This window comes from Salminus brasiliensis, chromosome 16, assembly GCF_030463535.1.
Source record: "Salminus brasiliensis chromosome 16, fSalBra1.hap2, whole genome shotgun sequence".
Taxonomy (NCBI): domain Eukaryota; kingdom Metazoa; phylum Chordata; class Actinopteri; order Characiformes; family Bryconidae; genus Salminus; species Salminus brasiliensis.
Window position 1 is genome coordinate 6,541,767 of NC_132893.1, and position 18,852 is coordinate 6,560,618.

Below are 18,852 nucleotides of genomic sequence, written 5' to 3' on the forward strand. Positions count from 1 at the left end.
AGAACCAGGTTAGCAAAGTACAAATATTTTAAAACGATGGAGTACTTCTTCTGTTTATATGAATAACTCAACTCAGTAAGATGACTCAAAAATATATGGTCACTTTGATCCAGCATTTGGGTTGTTTTTGTTGGGTATTATTTGTAATTTGTCATTTGAAAATGTCTATTACTTAATAATATATTATCAAATCAGCTACTAACTAGAGTAACTGAGACATGAAAGCAGACATACTGCTCAATAATGACAAACTATTTGATTAAAATAAAAAATAAATTATTAATATTCATGCTTCTTCTCAGCTTGCTACCAGCGACCCTCCAGTAAAAGAGTTGAAAATAACAAGCTGATATTAGACAATCGTAGCAGTCTCACACCAACAGCTTAGAAAACAAGTTAATAATATAGTTTTACCTGAAATTAAACATCTATTTTAATTGTTTTTCCTGAAGAACTACTAAAAGGTCCATGGTTTATTTTATTTATTTTAATTGCAGTCATGACTGCTTGATTAGAAGCTGATTAGGCTTCTCAGTTTTAGTCTGTATCCTCAGATGCTGTGAATTAACTGTGAATGAACCATTTATATGGTTAACCCTTATTGAGTGAAGTTATTCATATAACCCAACTAACAAAACAAGCACTCCATCAACTTGGTTCTTTTCAGTTTTGGGCTGCACAAAAACTCCATATTTACGAGGCCTTGGCAGGTCGCTGGGTTTGCTCATATTCATGTCATCATCATGACGTTCGCACAAGGCTCCTGAAGACTACCTTTTGTTTGTTTATGTGTCAATAGGCTTCCAGGAATCACATTAGAGAGACGGTGGAAACATGCACCAGCACACGTCCAGGTCCGGTGTGCAAAAGTTGGTTCTGGGGTTCCTCTTCACCTGCGTCACCATGGTTCTGTACTGCTTTTCTACACCTGGTCTCCAGGCCAACACACACAGGTACATCATCCGGGTTCTCACTGTTTCCTCCATTCACTGAGCAGAGGTCCTACAATCTAAGCAAAAATGGTTTCTACACATTGTAACAGTAGTGGAACTTAGTACATAACTTTAACATTGAGTAGATATACTGTTAGAAATGGGATATTCAGGTCCAGAGAGTAAAATCCACCACAGGATTTTTGTTTCAGCTGCTTGGAGCAAACTTTGCTCCAGGAGTTTGATCTTCTGGACCTGAATTTTCCATCTTTAATGGTTGAGATGTTAGACTATTAGTATGTACACCAATCAGTCATAACGTTAAAACCACGGATCACAATCACAGCTGAAGTGAATAAGATAAGAGTAGGAGTAAGAGGTGGATATATTAGGCAGTAAGTGAACAGTCAGTTCTTGAAGGTGACGGGTTGCAAGCAGGACAAATGCAAGAATCTGACACTTTAACAAGAACCAAATTGTGACGGCTAGAGGAGTAGGTCAGAACATCTCCCAAACATCAGGCAGGTCTTGTTTCCCAAAATGCAGTAGTTTTCTGTATGTTGTCGAATGCTGTCATGCAAAAACCTTGTATGTCCAAAGTGTCAATTTTACAGGCCTTTCAATGGAAGTCAATGGATGTAAAAATAGTGTATTCCAAGTCATTCTAGAGCATTTCTATTGGTCCATTCATCATCAAGTCTGACACTATATAAAGAACAACTGCCAGGTTCTCCAGAAATGATGTAATGAATAGCAAAAATGGTGATACATGGTTTTGGCATGACAGCGACAGCACTTGTATAAATGTCTTTACAGAACCTTTTTTCTATTTAGCACCATAAAGAGTTCCACTACTCCTGTGAGTCAGCAAAAAACCTACAATGGACAATTCAGCGACCTTCATATCAACCCTGTAATTCATCTCTCCTCTATATCCTCAGGTCTTCAGTGGCTGCTCCATGTACACATCCAACTCCAAGGACACTAGAACAGACGGTCTCTGAGCGCTGCATGCCAAAGGTCAATCTGATGTTCCTGAAGACCCACAAGGCGGCCAGCAGCACCATTCTGAACATCCTCTTTCGCTTTGGGCAGAGGAACCAGCTGAGGTTTGCTCTCCCCGACAGTCGCAACGACTTCTTATACCCGGCTCCTTTCGACCGCACACAAGTGAAGGACTACAGGCCTGGCGCGTGCTTCAATATCGTGTGCAACCACATGCGCTTCAATGAGCCTGAAGTGAAGGCTCTCCTTCCAGACGACGCCTTCTTCTTCACCATCCTCAGAGATCCGGCGCTGGTGTTCGAGTCGTCCTTCCACTACTACAACAGGGTGATGCCCCTGACCTGGAGGATCCGTGGGGAGGACAAACTGAGCGCCTTTCTCAATGAGCCTGAGAGCTACTTCACCCCAGACAGGTTCAATTCCTTTTACCTCAGGAACTTGCAACTTTTTGACCTTGGTCATGACAACACCTTGGAGCCGGAAGATGTAGCCATGAACGAGGCCATCCGGGCCGTTTCCGAACACTTCCAGCTGGTTTTGATGGCTGAGCACTTTGAGGAGTCCCTCATTCTGCTCAAGGAAGCCCTCTGCTGGCAGATGGACGACTTGCTGTATTTTAAGCTCAACGCCCGCAGAGGTGCGAGCGTGTCCCAGCTCACACCTGAACTGCAAGCCAAGGCCCGGGCCTGGAACGGGGCAGACTGGAAGCTGTACCGTCACTTTAACGCCACCTTATGGGCCAGGGTGGACGCCTACGGCAGGAAGCGGATGGAGAGGGACGTGCGGGAACTGCGCAGGAGGAACATGGAGATGTCAGCCATCTGCATCGACGGCGGGACGGCGGTGGAGGAGGGAGACATAAGGGACGAAAGCATGAAGCCCTGGCAGCCACTGGGAGAAAACTCTATTTTAGGATACAACCTGAGGACCGACATCGACCAGGAGTACATCGAGCTCTGCCGGAAAATGCTCACCCCTGAGATCCAGTACTTGACAGATCTAGGGGTCAATCTATGGCTCACCAGATTATGGGGCTGGGTTAAGGATATTATGGCATTATAGCAAAGGAGAGTGATATCAGCAAGAGACTACCTGTGATTCTGGAATTATTTGCTAGACTTCAACACATATTTAAATGCACAATTTCCTATTTTTGTAATAAAAGATATTTAACATTTTTATGGCATGATTCTCACAGAACTACCTGTACCTGCAGCAATTCTGACACATATTAGGATAGGTGTTTTGCTGTGAAATGCTCTATTCTAGAGGATCTTACTAAGGCAAAAAAGAATTTGCAGTACTGGTGAATGGAATAGATGCCGGAGACATTGTTTACAACCACTTTGAGAAGGGTCAGACCTAAATTATATATTTTTCCATGGTGGAGAGTGCAGAGTACATGCAGAGTGTTGTAACATAAAATAATCCCCAAAGAACTCTGCTTACTGCCATCAACATCATATCTAAATACTCAGAAGACATGTGTAGGTTCACTGGAGGGATTGGATAGTCCATAAAAAGGCTATAAGGTAAAGGTGCACGTATTTGTCACTGTACAGTGTACAGGGGCAGTGAGTACACACACACACACCCAGAGCGGTGGGCAGCCAACTCCAACGCCTGGGGAGCAGAGAGGGTAAAGGGCCTTGCTCAAGGGCCCAACAGTGGCAGCTTTAACTGCTGAGCCACCACTGCCCTATATTTGTGTTGTAAATATGACGACCCCTGGGTACATCACAGCCTTATTCCTCAGACCATAAATGTAGGTCATGTACATATGCAGGCACACATACAGATCCTTTCAGCTGAACAGGTTACATCAGGAGTAATCTAAAACATCTGCTTGAGGTAATCAAGGCCTTCAGGGACGTCTGAATAGTACAGCCAGGTGTGTTGTATCTGACCGCTACAGGGTGGTAGATCTCCAGGATACGCTTATAATTAATAATACACAATAACAATAAAACCACCTGCCTTCTTATAAGATTGTGTAGGTCCTGCTCATGCAATAAAAGCTCTGAGCCTTCGAGGCATGACTCCGCAAGACCTCTGAAGGCATCATGATGTGGTATGTGTCACCAAGGCGTTGGCAGCAGATGTAAGTTGTGAGGTAGGGCCTCCATACTCACATCACTGAGTCGCTGGGTCACCGGTTGTCCTTCCTTGGAGCACTTTTGGTAGGTACTGACCACTGCATTACGGGAACACCCTACAAGACCTGCTTGATGTTTTGGAGATGCTCTGAACCAGCTGTCCACACCGTTACACTTTGGTTCTTGACAAACTGGTTGAGATCCTTATGCTCCTGCTTACAACACGTCACCTTCAAGAACTGACTGCTCATTGGTGCCTAATATGTATAACTCACCCCTTGACAGGTGAACCAGATAATGAATGCTATTCCCATCCTCATAATCTTATGGCTGATCAGTGTATACTTCTATAAAGTCACATATGCTCATTTACAATTGAGTATATGTAGAGTTTTGATTGGGCTAATATTGGGCTGAACACCATTAGAAGTGTATAGGCTACCTTAAGTGAATCTCGACCTGGAAAGACTGCAATTCCAGTTGCGGACAGCAGGTGGCGGACTTTACGGTACTTCGTGTACCGCGGCTGAGAAATGCAGATTAATGGACTTCATGTGGGTGCATTTGCAGGAATAACCTAGTTCTTTTCTAGCCATCGACACGTGATCTCCCTGGTTAGACATTCAGCGAAATATACGAAAAGACTAAAAAAAAATGCACGAGAATGTGTTTTTATTAATAAATACGCAAATAAATGTATATATTGTAAAATAATAGCAATGCATCTATACCGTATAACACACGACGGAGGCTAAATGCACAGCTGTAGATAAACTGTACACGTACGCATAAAAATGGGCTTTCAATGCAAGAGATGTTTAACTGAATGAAAACTATGCAAATGTCAAACCCATTTTTTTTGCAGTAAGTCAAACAGCCAACAGCTCTTCGGTTGCAGCCAATAGGAAACGAGAGCAGGAGTATTTGCGTGTCCTCATTGGCTTACTGTGAAGCCAAACGGCCCAATCGTGTTGCGTTCCGCTCAGAACCCGTACCTCTGATTGGTGCTTCGAGTTGCGCCCCTCTTTTCCAGACGGCGGGGGAGCAGGCGATCCTGCCCACCGCCGACTGTCGACTAAGCAGTCTGGTCCAGGCTGCAGTGCAACTGAAATGGGGGGCTTGGCCCCGTGCCACCCGTACTAGTCAAAATTAGCTCATTGTTGAGTGCAAGTTAGTCGCCAAGTGGGCGCGTTGGCAGCGGGTCGCTGGCCGGCTCTCCGTGCAGCTTTGTGCGGGGAGCCGACTCCTGCCACGGCGGCTGCGGTTCAACTAACGTTACTCGCAGCAGCAGCAGCAGCAGCAATTTCAGAGCCGCTCGCTCGCTCGCTCGCTGTGCGGGTCTGCGGTCTGAAACTTCGGGTGAAAAGAGGACAACAAAAGGCTTCTGTAAGTTCACGACCGCGTGTGAAATGTGCACGGTAGACGGGGGAGGATAGCGTTAGGGAGCTTATCTCGGTGCAAGTTGCTAATTAGCTGTCGGTTTGCTTGTGCTGCAGAAATGTCGGTCAGTATCGCTAACGGAGCCTCTGGGTCAAATAAGGCGAACGAGGGCTGCCGAGGTGTCGCTGCAAGTCAGCAGGGAGCGTGGTAGAAGTCGGTAGACGGTCCTTTCCAGCTTATTGGGCCGGCAGTTGACTATATGAACGCCTCCGAAGACGGACAGCCAAAGTTAGCACACTTAAAACGGGAAGAAATGCTTCGTTACCCCCGCGGTGGAAGCCAGCCCGTGGCTGCGGCTGCGGCTGCGGCTGGCTCAGCTAGCCTAGTCGGTGCTAGTAGCTATTGGGTCGCTAGCTGCTTCTTTGTTCGTGGAGCTTGTGGCTGTTGTCGTTACAGAGCGTAAAGCCGCGGCTCTGAGCTGAAGCCGACACGGCCACGACACCGCGCTCGACTGGGCTTAAGGGTTTGGAGTAGAGGAGGCTTGTTTTTAGACATTTAGCCACATCTAAACCCGAGCATTTTTAGGAAGCGCCGCTAGCGCCGCTAGAGTGAGTCCGGTTCACCAAAACAGGCGAAATTCCTGTCAGCTAATGTGAGCGTTGGCTAGCCCGTCTGCGGGGATCGGCTATCAGCGGCTGTGGTGTGGTTTAATGTGGACTTTCCGCAAGGCAGAGCTGTCTAGCTGCTCGTATCGCCCTCATATCGCCAGCTAACTTACTCAAGTTCAAGTTCGCCGTCGTAGCGCCTGTACGAATATGTGCCAGACAGTGTAATTTCAGCAGCTGGCCAGAATAGCAGTAGCAGGGGCAGCCTGGCAGCCGAGCGTCCCGTATCTTCAGTGCAGTGCATTTAAGATCATGGGCGACGATGCAGTTGTTGGTTAAAATTAAAATTCATCTCAAGCAGAGCGATTCCTTAATAATAATAATAATAATAATAATAATAATAATAATAAAATAAAAAAAAACACAACTGGCATCTTGCCCCCCTTTTTTTTTTTTTTTTTTTTTTTTTTTCCTCTTCTCTTCTTCACAGACTGCCCTTCCTCCCCACTCCCTACTCCACACAGGGAGGCTCGTCTTGGCTCCAGCAGCTGTCGGTTGCATGGATTGCACCGTCCTAAATTTAGGCAGCTACAGGGATAGATGAAGTCATGCATCCGGTCTACGAAACAGCCATGTCCTACCCCCCTCCCTCTCCCTCTTTTTTATTTTTTTTGCAGGGTAGTTGTTGCAGTACCCCCTCCACCCCACCCCATCTTAAAATGCTCAATGCACACACCAAGGGCATGCCTGAAATCTCTGCATAGTCTAGTCTCCTTCAGTGCCATTCCAGCCGATTCATGAGCTCTCCCTTTCTTCCTGTGTCTGGCAGTGTCCCCTTCCCTAATCCACTGCAGTGCAAGAGCTGTTTGTGCAGACAATCATGGTAAGCTTCTCCTCTCCTCTTGTATTTTTAGGCTCTAATTATGATCATGATATCCACAGCAAAACAGCATGTAGGTGTTTTATGGATATTAAAATGATTATTGCTGTTAGACATACCTTTTTGATCTTGCTGTGGGATGATTGAACATTATGTTCTCATTTCAGCAGATTTTATTACCAGATTTAGAACTGCCATGTCTCTTTATATATGTGTAAATATATTTTTATTATATTATTGATTATATATATAATATATATATATATATATGCATCCCATTGTCAAGGCATACTCTTGTCCAGTCCAGGTCTTGCAGCTGTACCAGGTAGTGTCGGTCTTTGTGTCAGAGCTGGCACCGGGCTCTGCCTCCTCACTCAGCTGGAGCCGTGTCAGTAGGGGCGTGTTTTCCAGAATCCGTCTGCGCTGCAGCAGGACTGAGGGTTCACCGGGTTCGTGTGCGCTCACAGTGGCGGGTTGAGGCGGGGGAAAAATGTGACCTCGTTTGACTGGACTTGGAGGCGCTCCAAGCTGCAGTCGGGGAAGTGGAATAGAAGGGATTTGAGCAGGTGCCCCGCTATTGTGCCCATGCATGCTCGACGGCTCAGAAACGAGCGCTTTCCCCCGGTCCGTACCCATTCGCCTGGGATCGCACAGGAGCGTTATGCGGGGGCTGGACAGGAAAATTGCAAACCCTCACCTTTTATTGAAATGCTGGTGGTCCGATTTGTTAAACGAGGACTTATGATCAGAAGGGGACAGCCCTGCAAACGTTGTGGATAAAGAATGGCCACCCTCACCCTAAGTGTATTAGGTGTGATTACAGCTCCGTGGTGTGCTCTGGATCTTCTCTAGTGTGGATGACATTCATCCTTTGCCTATGTTTCTACATAATGAACGAGCAGGAAATCCCTATCTGCGGTGCACGTTGTTGAGAGCATCGACGTGCCATTCAGAGCATTGTAATTGGTAACACTGCATCCCGGGTTTCCTTCATTCAGTGCTTGTTTTTTTTCTTCTCAAGGTTCCGGCTTCTGAATCAAACTAACAGGAGCGATGGAGGATCCCCTGAGGTGAGTTCCAGCATTGTCTGCTACAACAAAGTGCATGAAATGCAGCTGAAGTGGGCATTAGTCTAGCGTTTGCTCTGTAAGTGCCATTGACTCGTTCTTTATTGGGCTGCCGTCATCGATTATCATCATCAAGGCTGGAGTATGCACTCATTGACTCGTTTCTTCTAAGGTTGCCACTATTGATTATGTTAGTATTCTAATAACCTACGGATTGTTTTGATCTGTTTCTTACTGTAAAGCCGCTTTCACTCGGGACGCTTGTCTTTTGCATAGCAGCATGATTAAACTATTCCACCATTTAAGACGGCAAATAACCCAAATCCATTTTTTACATTTTATTTATGATGGTTTTTAGAAATGGAATCATGGTCAGTATAATTTCATGTTTTTAGATCAGATTTACAAAAACAACTCCCAATGTCAATGTGGACAGATCTCTACAAAGCAATGTCAATTAAAATAAAAATATCAGGTAAAATGTAAAAATTAGGTGCTTGCATAAATATTCAGTATGTAAAGTGACTGATCTAATTTCAGGCGGTTGGTGCTAGAAGTCTCACAATTGGCAAAATGGACATGTCTCAATTGATCGTAGTATTAAGACACCAGTCCAGGCCCAGGTACTGGTTAATCAGTATTCTTGACTACGAATACACCATGAAGACTAAAGATGCTCCACACAATACAGAGAAACGCTTATTGAAGAGTATAAGTAAATTAAGTAGGTAAAATCCCAACATCCCCTGGAGTTTAGTTAAATCCATCATTAAGAAAGGGAAGGAAAATGGAAAATATTTAAATCTGTCTGGAGCAGGCTGTCCTCACAAAACTGAGTGACTATGACTATGACTACTGTATAGTTTGATGGCCAGAAAGCTCCATTTTGGTCACACCAGACCAAAAAAAACCTTCTTCCAGTTGAACTTGGAGTCATCTACATGACGTTGGGTGAACTGTAGTGGAGATGTAATTCTCCCCTGACTTCTACTCTTCAATAAGCTTTTCTCTAAAGCGTTCATGGTGTAATCAGGAATACTGATTAACCAGTGCCTTGACCTTCCAGACAGGTGTCTTTTTAATACAATCGCTAGATACATGTTCACTGCACTCAGGAGATCTCAGGAGATTTCACTAACTCTGAGACTGCTAGCGCCAGTTGCTTGGACCTCTGTTAAATTAGCTCAGTCAGTTTAAAGGGGTGGATATTAATGAAATCACTCATTTAACATTCTGTATGATCCTTGTTTTGCGGAGGTTTATTTTTGGTAAGTTGTAAAAACAAAAGCCAGATTATATTGACCATACTTGCATTTTGTAAAAGCAATTAAATAAAAGCAAGGGGGTGAACAGTTGAATATGCACTGTACATATATGACTCTGTGGGTGACAAACTTTGATGGGTTGGATTTGGGTTGTTTGCTGCCTTAAGCAGTGGAGTAGTTGAGTGACCTTTATGGTACAACTAATATTGAACTGCTTTGAAAATAGCTCAACCCCAGGAAATAAAATTGAAATAAAAAAATTCAAAAGAAATAAATAATACAGAAAATGAAAAAAATTGCAAAAATGGCAAAAAATAGATGATAGAATAGAATTCTTTTTTTCTTTTTTCTTTTTTTAACACAAATGCAATTTTATTTACCTCCTGCTCAAACTGCACAGCAATATGTTGCACAATCTCGCCTTTTAAAAATTTATTTATTTAAAAAAAATATTTATTTTAAACACAAGCAAGTTTACCTGAATTGTATGATTCAGGAAAACCTGAGATATGTTAGTTATGCATTATATACATATGTTTATTTTATATTTAAAATATTCCAAAATATAATTTAAACAGGTGTGTTGTATATAAAATCATTTTTTAACATAGCACTTCTCTCTCACAGGGTTGACAGCTGGCACCCTGTGCTGACCAGGGTGAAGGGGAGCTGCGGAGAAAAATCTACATTCCTTCCGCCTGATGTAGGATAGAAATGCCGCCTTTATTAACCCTGAAGAAGGGTCGGGGGGTAGTATCTCCCTGTATAATTTTTTTTTTTCTTTTTTTTTCCCGTTTGTTTCCTAAATCGTATATCCTCTTTTTTATGGTATGTGGTAAAGATGAATTATGACTCTTGGGGATGACTCTCCCCATCTGTGTGATTTAATATGTTAGAAATGCTTGGGACTCTAAGCCTTGATGATAAGTTCATGTCCTTTGGAGGAGCCGGAGTAATGCCAAATGACACAAAGCACCTTGCGACAGACCTGACAGATTGGAGCTGTAAAGACCCACGCGTCTGCGTTTTTTACAACTTCCACAGGTGGCCCCCCACTCGGGGCCAAGAAAACTTGCAGCAGCATGTCATCCACTTGTCCACTTCCCCACAAAGTAGGATCCTTTATTTTCTCTTTTTTTTGTTGTTCTCTCAGCGTATGTACCTTTGCGCTTTATTTTTTCTTTCCCGTGGACCCACCAAAGACGTTTGACTTCACCCCTGCCACGCCTCCCCTCCCACCAGTATTTCTGATAACACCACTATGGGCTAAAATACACACGCTCTTCCAGCGCACATCCCAATACCACCTACTATCTGCCAGACCTGGATTTCATCCAATTAGTCTGTCCCTCTGTTCATGCCTCCTCCCCCCTCCAGTCCCCCTTCCCATCCACCTTCCTCTGTCATTTTCAGTTCCTCCCATGCCTTCAACTACAGCAACTGATCTGTCTCTACACACTAAACTGCTGAAACAACGCTATACTCTCACACTCTGCAGTATTTACTGAGGCTAAGAGTCCCCGAATTTCCATGCAGTTACTAGACGCTTCGTAGTGCATAGGGTTTTTGGGTTTGTTTTTTCTTTTTTTAATTAAATTTAATCTTTTTTTTTTGAAACCTTGCTTTGTTTTAAAGTTTTGGCTTCTTTTTATTTTTATTTTTTTGCTTTTGCTTTGCCAGTATATTAAAGTGTAATCATGTGCGTTGTGATATAGAAGTAGCTGTAGAAAATGCATCGTTTCCTTGTGGTAAGTGATTGAGATGCTGCCACGGATTTGAGACACTGATGAATGGTGCTATTTTGGACTTTAATCTGCTCCTTGGTAAGGTAGCTAAGATGGATTTTTATTTCATATCTTGGAGATGCGAGAGGTGTTGGTTATTTGTCGTATGGTTATCGTAACTTGGTCTGGATGGACTTTTTTTTTTATTATTATTATTATTATTACCCCCCCCCCTTGTTTCTGTGTGGCTTTCTCATTGGATTTTAGACGATGGACATTAGCAAAAGACCACGAGGAAGTTTTCTTTTGAGGAGACGATCTCTTGCCAAAAAAAAAAGAAAACCTAAAGACAGCGGGAGCAATCACAAAACTGCAATCAAACAACAATGTTTTCCCTTTAAGGACGAGTCTGTACGGAGGGGTAGTTCCACTTCTTGGCACTAGTCATTTTGGCAATAGCAAAATAGCAAACCATCTGTGAGCTCTTCCTCCTTGATGTAGTGGTGTCAGGGATCCGCCTCTAGGAATGTATTTTTGCACAATTTCGGCAATTGATGCGTCAAATCCAGCACACAGGACATCAGAAAAGATCTCACTGCATACTTGGATGTTGCCGTTTTGGATTTTCTTTGCCTAGTTCTAATGCATGAAAATCCGAGTCTGAGTAAGTGTGGGAGGGCTCCTTTTCCCTCTCTCTTGCTTCTAGTGAAAAATGCCCATTTATCCAGGGAAAAACAGCAATGTCTGTTGCTTCTACCTGAGGGTTATTCCGCCGCGCAGGGCGTGTCTGTTGTCTGTCCAAAAACCAGCAGAGGGTGAAGGACAGGGTTTCTGTTGGGACAGCCTGAGTGTTATTAATCTGAGAACTGGTATTTGGTGGTATGACCCCCATGGATAGATTGGTTCAGGGTTACCAATCTGCTGCATTACTCTTCACCAGCTGGTAATTACTCAATGCTTCTTGGGGTCTTACATGGCTTAAGCGCCCAAGGTCCCGACACTCGGTATATATATATACACACACACACACACACACACACACACACACGCAATTCAATCATGCGCTTTCATTTTACTTCTTTCTTTCCGAGCTAAAGAAATAATGTAGCACTGATGAATGATGGTCTCGTTGGCATTTTCAACAAACAAGTTTGTGTGACTTTAATTAATAAATAAAAAAAAAGCTTTATCTCTTCTTTCTGCTGGTTCAGTTCAGTAGCCAAGTACTGTCCTGCAGTATTTGCAGTTTTGTCTTTGCTTCCAGTTAACATATACTTTTGAACAATCCTAATTCAATGACCAACTCGAAAGCCCACGTTAGTTTCTGTCTTCCATTTATTTTCCACTATAGTGGGGACCTTCCCAGCTTGCTCTAGATCTTCCCTAGTGCTGATGGCCTATCAACAGCATGCTTTCCGCTTTTTGTTTTTTGTTTGGTTGTTTTTTTTCCCTCCATCTTGATACTAATTCTGTTTGCGTTTCCTCACATAGACTAGGTATGCCAGCTGTCTTGTAAATAGCGACTAGCTTAGGCCAGGTCTGATGATGTAGTATGTTGAGATACTATGTAATAATTGTTGGTGTGTGTTTTAAAAGAAAAAAAAAAAGTAAGCTTGTGATTGATGATGATGCACTATGTATTGTTCAAGTATTTTTTGGCAATTTAACCAGTAGTTAAATAAATATGCAAGCTGTTCTACGTGTCTTGTTTTGTTTATTTGGTACTTGCAGAGGGTTAGCGATTAGCTAAAGCCCTTTTTAAGCGGGGTGAGTTTTACAGGGGGAGGTGGGCTAATGTAGTTATTACCCAAATTTCTCTGGGGCTTGAGAAATGCACCATGTCCATCATTTTTATGGACGGCACGCTCCTGTGTCAGTAAAGACCCCAGTGCCTTTTATGTAAAACGAGCCAAAAAAATGTCTCCAGCTTAAAGTAATCCTGTGCAACTTGACGTGAGAAAATATTTAATTGTTTCCAGGGGAAAAGGCTTTTCCATGGCTTTTCTCCAGTATGGAGGTGCTCTGGAAGGCATCTAGTTTTGCCCTGCGTGGCACAGATAGCTTGGGTAGAATGCAAAACGCTCACATCCAGCAAACAAGCCAAAGGACTCCTCAAAGCTACAAAGCTGTTCCACTGTGCAGGACAAAGAAAAAATATTCCCTCTTTGTGTTGGACGCATGATGGAATCTGACCCATCAATGCAGCGAACATACACAGCAACTGTGAGCACACATGCCCGGAGGGGTGGGCAGCCATTGCTGTGTCGTCCGAGAAGCAGAGAGGGTGAAGGGACTTGTTTAAGGGCCCAACAGTGGCAGCTTGCCGAGCCCGGGCATTGAACTCATGAACCGGTCAGCAATAGCCTGGAGCTCTAATCGCTGACACTCGAAATGATTTGGAGGACGCAAATGACGTATGTTTCTCGGCCCTCGGTTAGCGACAGTTTTCTGCATACAGACAACATAGGGGAGGAGGGCAGCACAGGAAAATTAAGCCTCCAGCGTTTGTTCAAAATTAACTATAAAAATTAGCGTTTTTAGAGAAATTGAATGAGGAAATGAAAAAGTTTCACGGACGTTGACGCTGAGGTTGTCACGCTGCCTGGTTAGACTGTTCTATTCATGTGACCAGTAGGTTTTTTTATAGTACAGTCCCAGCGAGGACCTGCCCTACCTCTGTTGCAGCCTAGGCTTTGAAACGCAGCTACGGCTGTGAACATCTAGCTGTTGGTTTTCAATCTGAAGTGGTTGGTGTGGCACAACGACTAACACCACTACCTGCCAGTGAGCCATCACACCATGTGGGAGCCTGGGGTTCGATTCCCAATCTGGGTGATTGTGCTGCGCTACACCAATAAAGAGTCCTAGGCAAGACACCTAACACTATATTGGCCCTCCTCTGTTATACGAGTAACCTTGCAAGTGGCTCTGGATAAGAGCATCAGCTAAATTAAGTTTTCTTAGTACTGTAAGTTATTAATGCACAGATTTCTTATCACATGTGAATTAAAATGTGATAACTCCACCTCCTGTTCTAATACGGCCTAAGTTGGTGTGTCAGGTTATGTTGTTTTTTGTTTTTAATGTAAGGAAAGAGTGGCCATTGAATGGCCATTCCATCCAAACCCTGAATCATCTTGGATGATATCCAGGTCATGTGGTAGACTTTAGGCCTCGTGGTGTAGAGTGGAAAATGAAGGCTGTAATTATGTATCAGCTTCATTAGACAAACTCGTTGTGGCGAATTTCTGCTGGAAAAGAAGCCTTTCACAGCTGTAATCACATGGAAACGGCAGCAAAGAAAATTCTAGTTGAGCAATGCCTCTTCGACCTCAAACTGCTCGGGCTTGGAACTCATCACCTAGTTGTTTACACAGTCTTTCAGTTTTTCCACAGTTGTTGCGCTAACTGTTTTGACAGTAGACTGAAGTGCCAGCATTCATAAATATGGCTGTTTAAGCTTCTTTCCTACATATACATGCTTGCATTCAGGTGTAAAACAGAGCCTGGGACCTTTGCAGTGACCCTATGTCTGCTACTGAGGATCTCCCTGGTTTTAAATATGAATCAGAGGACTCATATTTAGGTCCAAACACATATGGCTTTTCTGTCTTGGTTAAAACCTGATTCGTACAGCAGCTTCTCAGTTTACTACCACTTCTCCTAACCCCACAAAAAGGCCTTTCATCACCAATGCATTACCAGCCATGTGTGGAGGATGCTCACATGACGCTTTTAACCAAGTCGAGAAGGAATTAACAAGGTGTCAGTTTCTCAGTTAATGGCCTTCTGTGGGCTATTGCAGATTCCACAGCTAAATAAAATAAGCCACTTGTAGTTGCAGCAGTAAAGGCCTCGATTAAAGGACACTACGTGTGATGACAGCTGCGGAAGCCGGCCATGTTTCCAAGCTGGGCCATGGAAACAACACGGGTGAATGGCAGAGCAATATTCATACAAGATAAACAGAAAATGGAGCAGCAATTCAAAACACATGACTGACTGTGGTTTCTAGTTCAGAACCAAAGGCTTTAGTCAGCACTTAGCTTGGCACTCCACTTCCCAATAACAGAAAAGCCTGCTTTAAAAGAATCCAGACTCCTCTTAATCAGATGCATGTCCACTAATAACAGGGAGGTATTTAACCTGATGAAGGCCTCTGCGACTTCAGCTCGTCAGTTTTTTTCACTTCCTTGTCCAGGGTCGACTGCTTACTGAAAGGTGCATGACTTGTTGAGCACCTTGGACCGTATGGTCTAAGGCAGTGGTCCCCTACCCTGCATTTTTGAGTTTCACTTGCTTTGACACACCCACTTCACCTTAGCAAGAGCAAGGAAAACACAGAAATGTGCACAGTGGGCCTTCAGGGCCATGATTGGGGACCACTTGTCTGTAGCAATGGTCACTGACCCTTGCTTCTGTTGATCTACCTCAATGCAGACTTCAGCTCCAACACTCACCTGATTACGGCCTTTAAATTGACTCGGGCCTTGACTGCCCGAATGAAGTATGCTAGATTTTGGTTGGAGAGGAATCCTGCAGAAAAGGTAAACTTCAGAGGAATGTGTTGTGACCTCTCAAGTAAACCAGTGGTTCCTATCATTGGTCCTGGACAATCCCAGTGTTTTTTTTCTTGCGATAGTACACCAGCTTCAACTCTGGAAGGGTTTATTCAATAGCAATGGTACTTCAGGAACATAAAGTTGCGATTGAAAAGATTAAATTATTATTAGCTAGTACAAACATTTAGTTGTTTACAATAAACCAACCAAGCAAGAACAATTTAAATATCTCAACACAGCTGATAGAACCAGTGCTTTCTCCAAATTCAACACAAAATATCACTTTTAATATCGACTGCAGTCTCAGAATTATTATTCAACCTGTTCAAGCATCTTTAGTACTTAGTAGACCCCCCTTTAGCTGTTATGACCTGCTGCAAACATGATGCATAATTCTTAAAGCCTGTTAGCCCATTGCTTTACATGCTGCAACTGTCTTCTTGGTGGACTCTGTGTTATGCTTGGGATCATTGTCCTGTTGCAAGGTCCAATGGTGCTCAAGCTTCAGCTTCCTCACAGAAGGCATGATGTCTTCTCCTCTGATTTCCTAATATTTGATTGATTGATTCATCACTGAGCCACCACCATGCTTCGCTGTAGGCAGGGTGTTCTTTTCAGCACATGCTTCATTGTCCCTCCTCCAGACATACCACTGATCCATAGACCTGAAAAGTTCCAGTTTTCTTTTTAATCGCTCCACAGAGCAAAATCTGGCTTATTTATCTGGTTTGGAGCAGGTGGAAGCTGACCTTTCTTGTGCTTTTGGGTGACAAGCGGTATACTGGCATGGAGACCTTCAGCACTTAGCCTGTGCAAACTGTGCAAACTTAAACCTCCAATTCTTGCTGCAAGTTTTTCGCAGTCACTCAAAGGTTTTTGTCCACCTGCCTCCTCAGGAATCTGGTGGCAGCCGATCATAGCGTCCTCTTTCTGCTACGTCTAGGTAGTGAATCCAGCTGCATCTCTAGGACCATTCAGTGCCTTTGCATCTTTTGTATTCTTTTCTTTTTGACGCTAGACCCCCCCCCCCCCCTCCACCAGCCAGTCCAGGTCTTTGATGTGTTCGCAAATGTGTGCTCATATGAAGGATTCTATTCAGGGGTTCAATCATTTTGAATCTGCAGTCGTCATTAAATAAGATGGCATTTTGTGTTGAATTTGCAGAAACCACTTCTACCATCTCTTCTACATATTTTCCCCTTTTCAGTTAATCATGATCGAGAGTTATGACACACAGAGTAATCATCAAACCTGCATCCAGATTTCAGCCTTTCTACACAGTTTACCTCCATGTCTGAGCTGGGCAAGGCATTGTGAAGAGAACGATTGGCTGGATCAGACGGAACTGATTAAGGGTTTAAACTAAACATGGCAGGACGTCAGATGTCCAGAGTTGGAACTGAAGACCTTTTACAGTGACGTTAGACAGCCAAAGTCTAAAGCAGAGGTTCTTCATTTCAGCCCTGGGGACCCAGTGACCCAGTGCATGTCTTCTCCATTCCAACAAAGTCCTTGGAGCAGGGAATACCTACAACTATGTAGGGTAGTGGGGTCCCCAAGACAGAGGTTAAGAGCCCTTGGTCTGTCCAGCACAGTTCTCAGACTGTGGCATCTGAAGTGGCATGTAGAAGAGTGGCAAGAGAAGTTCGCCAGCAACCTCAATACCCAGTACCGACTGGATATGCTTGCTTGCTTATATCCTTGGGCAAGACACCAACTCCTCCACCAACTGGAAGAAAAAGACCAACGTTTGCCTGAAAATCACGTCTGGATCCATAAAATATAACTTCACTCCTCACTGGCCTTCGGCCTGGTTTATTGTTCCCAGTCCTGACAGTCTGTAGGACTACACCCTATGGTGGCTTTTTTCCCCTGCTTTTACACACTTAACTTAGGTAAGTTGGAGACAAGATCTTTAACTCCAGCCCAGGGCGAGTGTCCAGCACAGTTAGGTGATTTCCTTGCTCCAACACACCTGATTCAACTCCTCAGTTAATTACCAGCTGGAGTAGGTGTGCGTGAGCCCTCCAGTCCAAGAATAGTAGAACCCTGCTGTAGATTCCGCCTTTACGAACAATGGCCAGAACGCACACAAAGCCCTTTAAGACAATGAGCAATGAGATTTCTGCTTGCTAATTTGATAATAGGTCTCCTCACAGGAAGAGACAGTATCCTGTTTACACGAGGCCCTGCATTGAAGGTTGTTGTCCTTAAGGGCCCACAGGATGTTTCCAGGTCACCAGACGCAGAGAAAACTGTTTGCATTCCCGAATGTATTTATTGACAGAACCAGTGCAGTGGAGAAAAGGGTTCGACTTGGACTCTGTCACACCGAAAACATCTGTAAACTGTTAGAGCTTAAAGGTTTATGTCTTGTTCATTTAAAAAAAAAAAAAAAAAAGTCCATCACAGTGTTGTTCATATGAGCTCAAGAAAGAAAGGCTACGCAAGACCAATGCAAACATCTGAACTGCTGTTCTTCGAAAGTTGGATTCCAGGGCCTGGGCCACGGGGAGTGGAGGGAGTGGGGGAGGCCAGATTTGCTTTTGATCAGTCATGCAACATCACAAGCTCTACATGTGGAGAGGAAAAAGCCCTGCTCAATGCACAAAGCAAAGAATCCCAGCCCCGTTGCCTGCCCCCTCCTCCCCTCCACCCCTTCGAAATCTTTCGAGGTGAGCGAGTGCATCTGGCATACTTTTTTCCTTGGCAGTCTGCCACGACACACAGAACTCTGGATGCTTATGTAGCTTTGCTGCAGATGTAGGCAGTGCGGTATGGTCAGGGACGGCCAAAGGAGGTGGCCCAACAGGGAGTCGCTAAAATCCCCTGGCAGAAGTGCATCGGCAGCTGTCGCTGAGGACGACACACCTTCCTTTCCATCCCGAGGAAAGTCTTAAGCTTTCGTCTTGCCAGACCAAACATGTTCCTACTGTAGAGGGAAGTGAATGATGTTGAGCATGTGTTTTGTCAAGTTGAGATGAGGACAAAGCTTGCAGAAAAGTAAACAGCAGCCCAGAGGCCTTCCCGAAACAAGGCTTTGTTGCCACACAATGAGAGGGTACTATCAATACGGCACATGACAAGGCCTAGGTTAGGATATTTGACTTCTCGGCTCTTCCAACTGAGGCAGGAGTCCCAGCACAGTTTGCTGATTTCCCTGCTCTAACAGACCTACTAAACCTGGCAATGAACAGGGGAGTTGAATCAGGTGTGCTTGAGCAGGAGAAGCACAAAGCTGTGCGGTGATCCGGCCCTCCAGGACTGGAATTGCTCACCTCTGAATTATAACACACTTTCAAATATTACAGGAACATCCAGTGCTCAACACCATGA

General features: G+C 44.1%; 1 protein-coding gene and 1 long non-coding RNA gene across 2 annotated transcripts; both read left to right on the top strand.

Moving 5' to 3' along the window:
* The first annotated feature begins 834 nt into the window (after positions 1 to 834).
* gal3st1b (galactose-3-O-sulfotransferase 1b) lies at positions 835 to 2,999 on the top strand. Its single transcript, XM_072659373.1, has 2 exons — positions 835 to 953; positions 1,874 to 2,999. Exons 1-2 carry the CDS (start codon positions 835 to 837, stop codon positions 2,997 to 2,999), a joined length of 1,245 nt encoding a protein of 414 aa, XP_072515474.1.
* Positions 3,000 to 5,108: 2,109 nt separating this feature from the next.
* Positions 5,109 to 12,650, top strand: LOC140537139 (uncharacterized). Its single transcript, XR_011977642.1, has 4 exons — positions 5,109 to 5,419; positions 6,848 to 6,901; positions 7,920 to 7,968; positions 9,858 to 12,650. It is a non-coding gene; the product is annotated as an uncharacterized lncRNA (long non-coding RNA).
* The last annotated feature ends 6,202 nt before the right edge of the window (positions 12,651 to 18,852 follow it).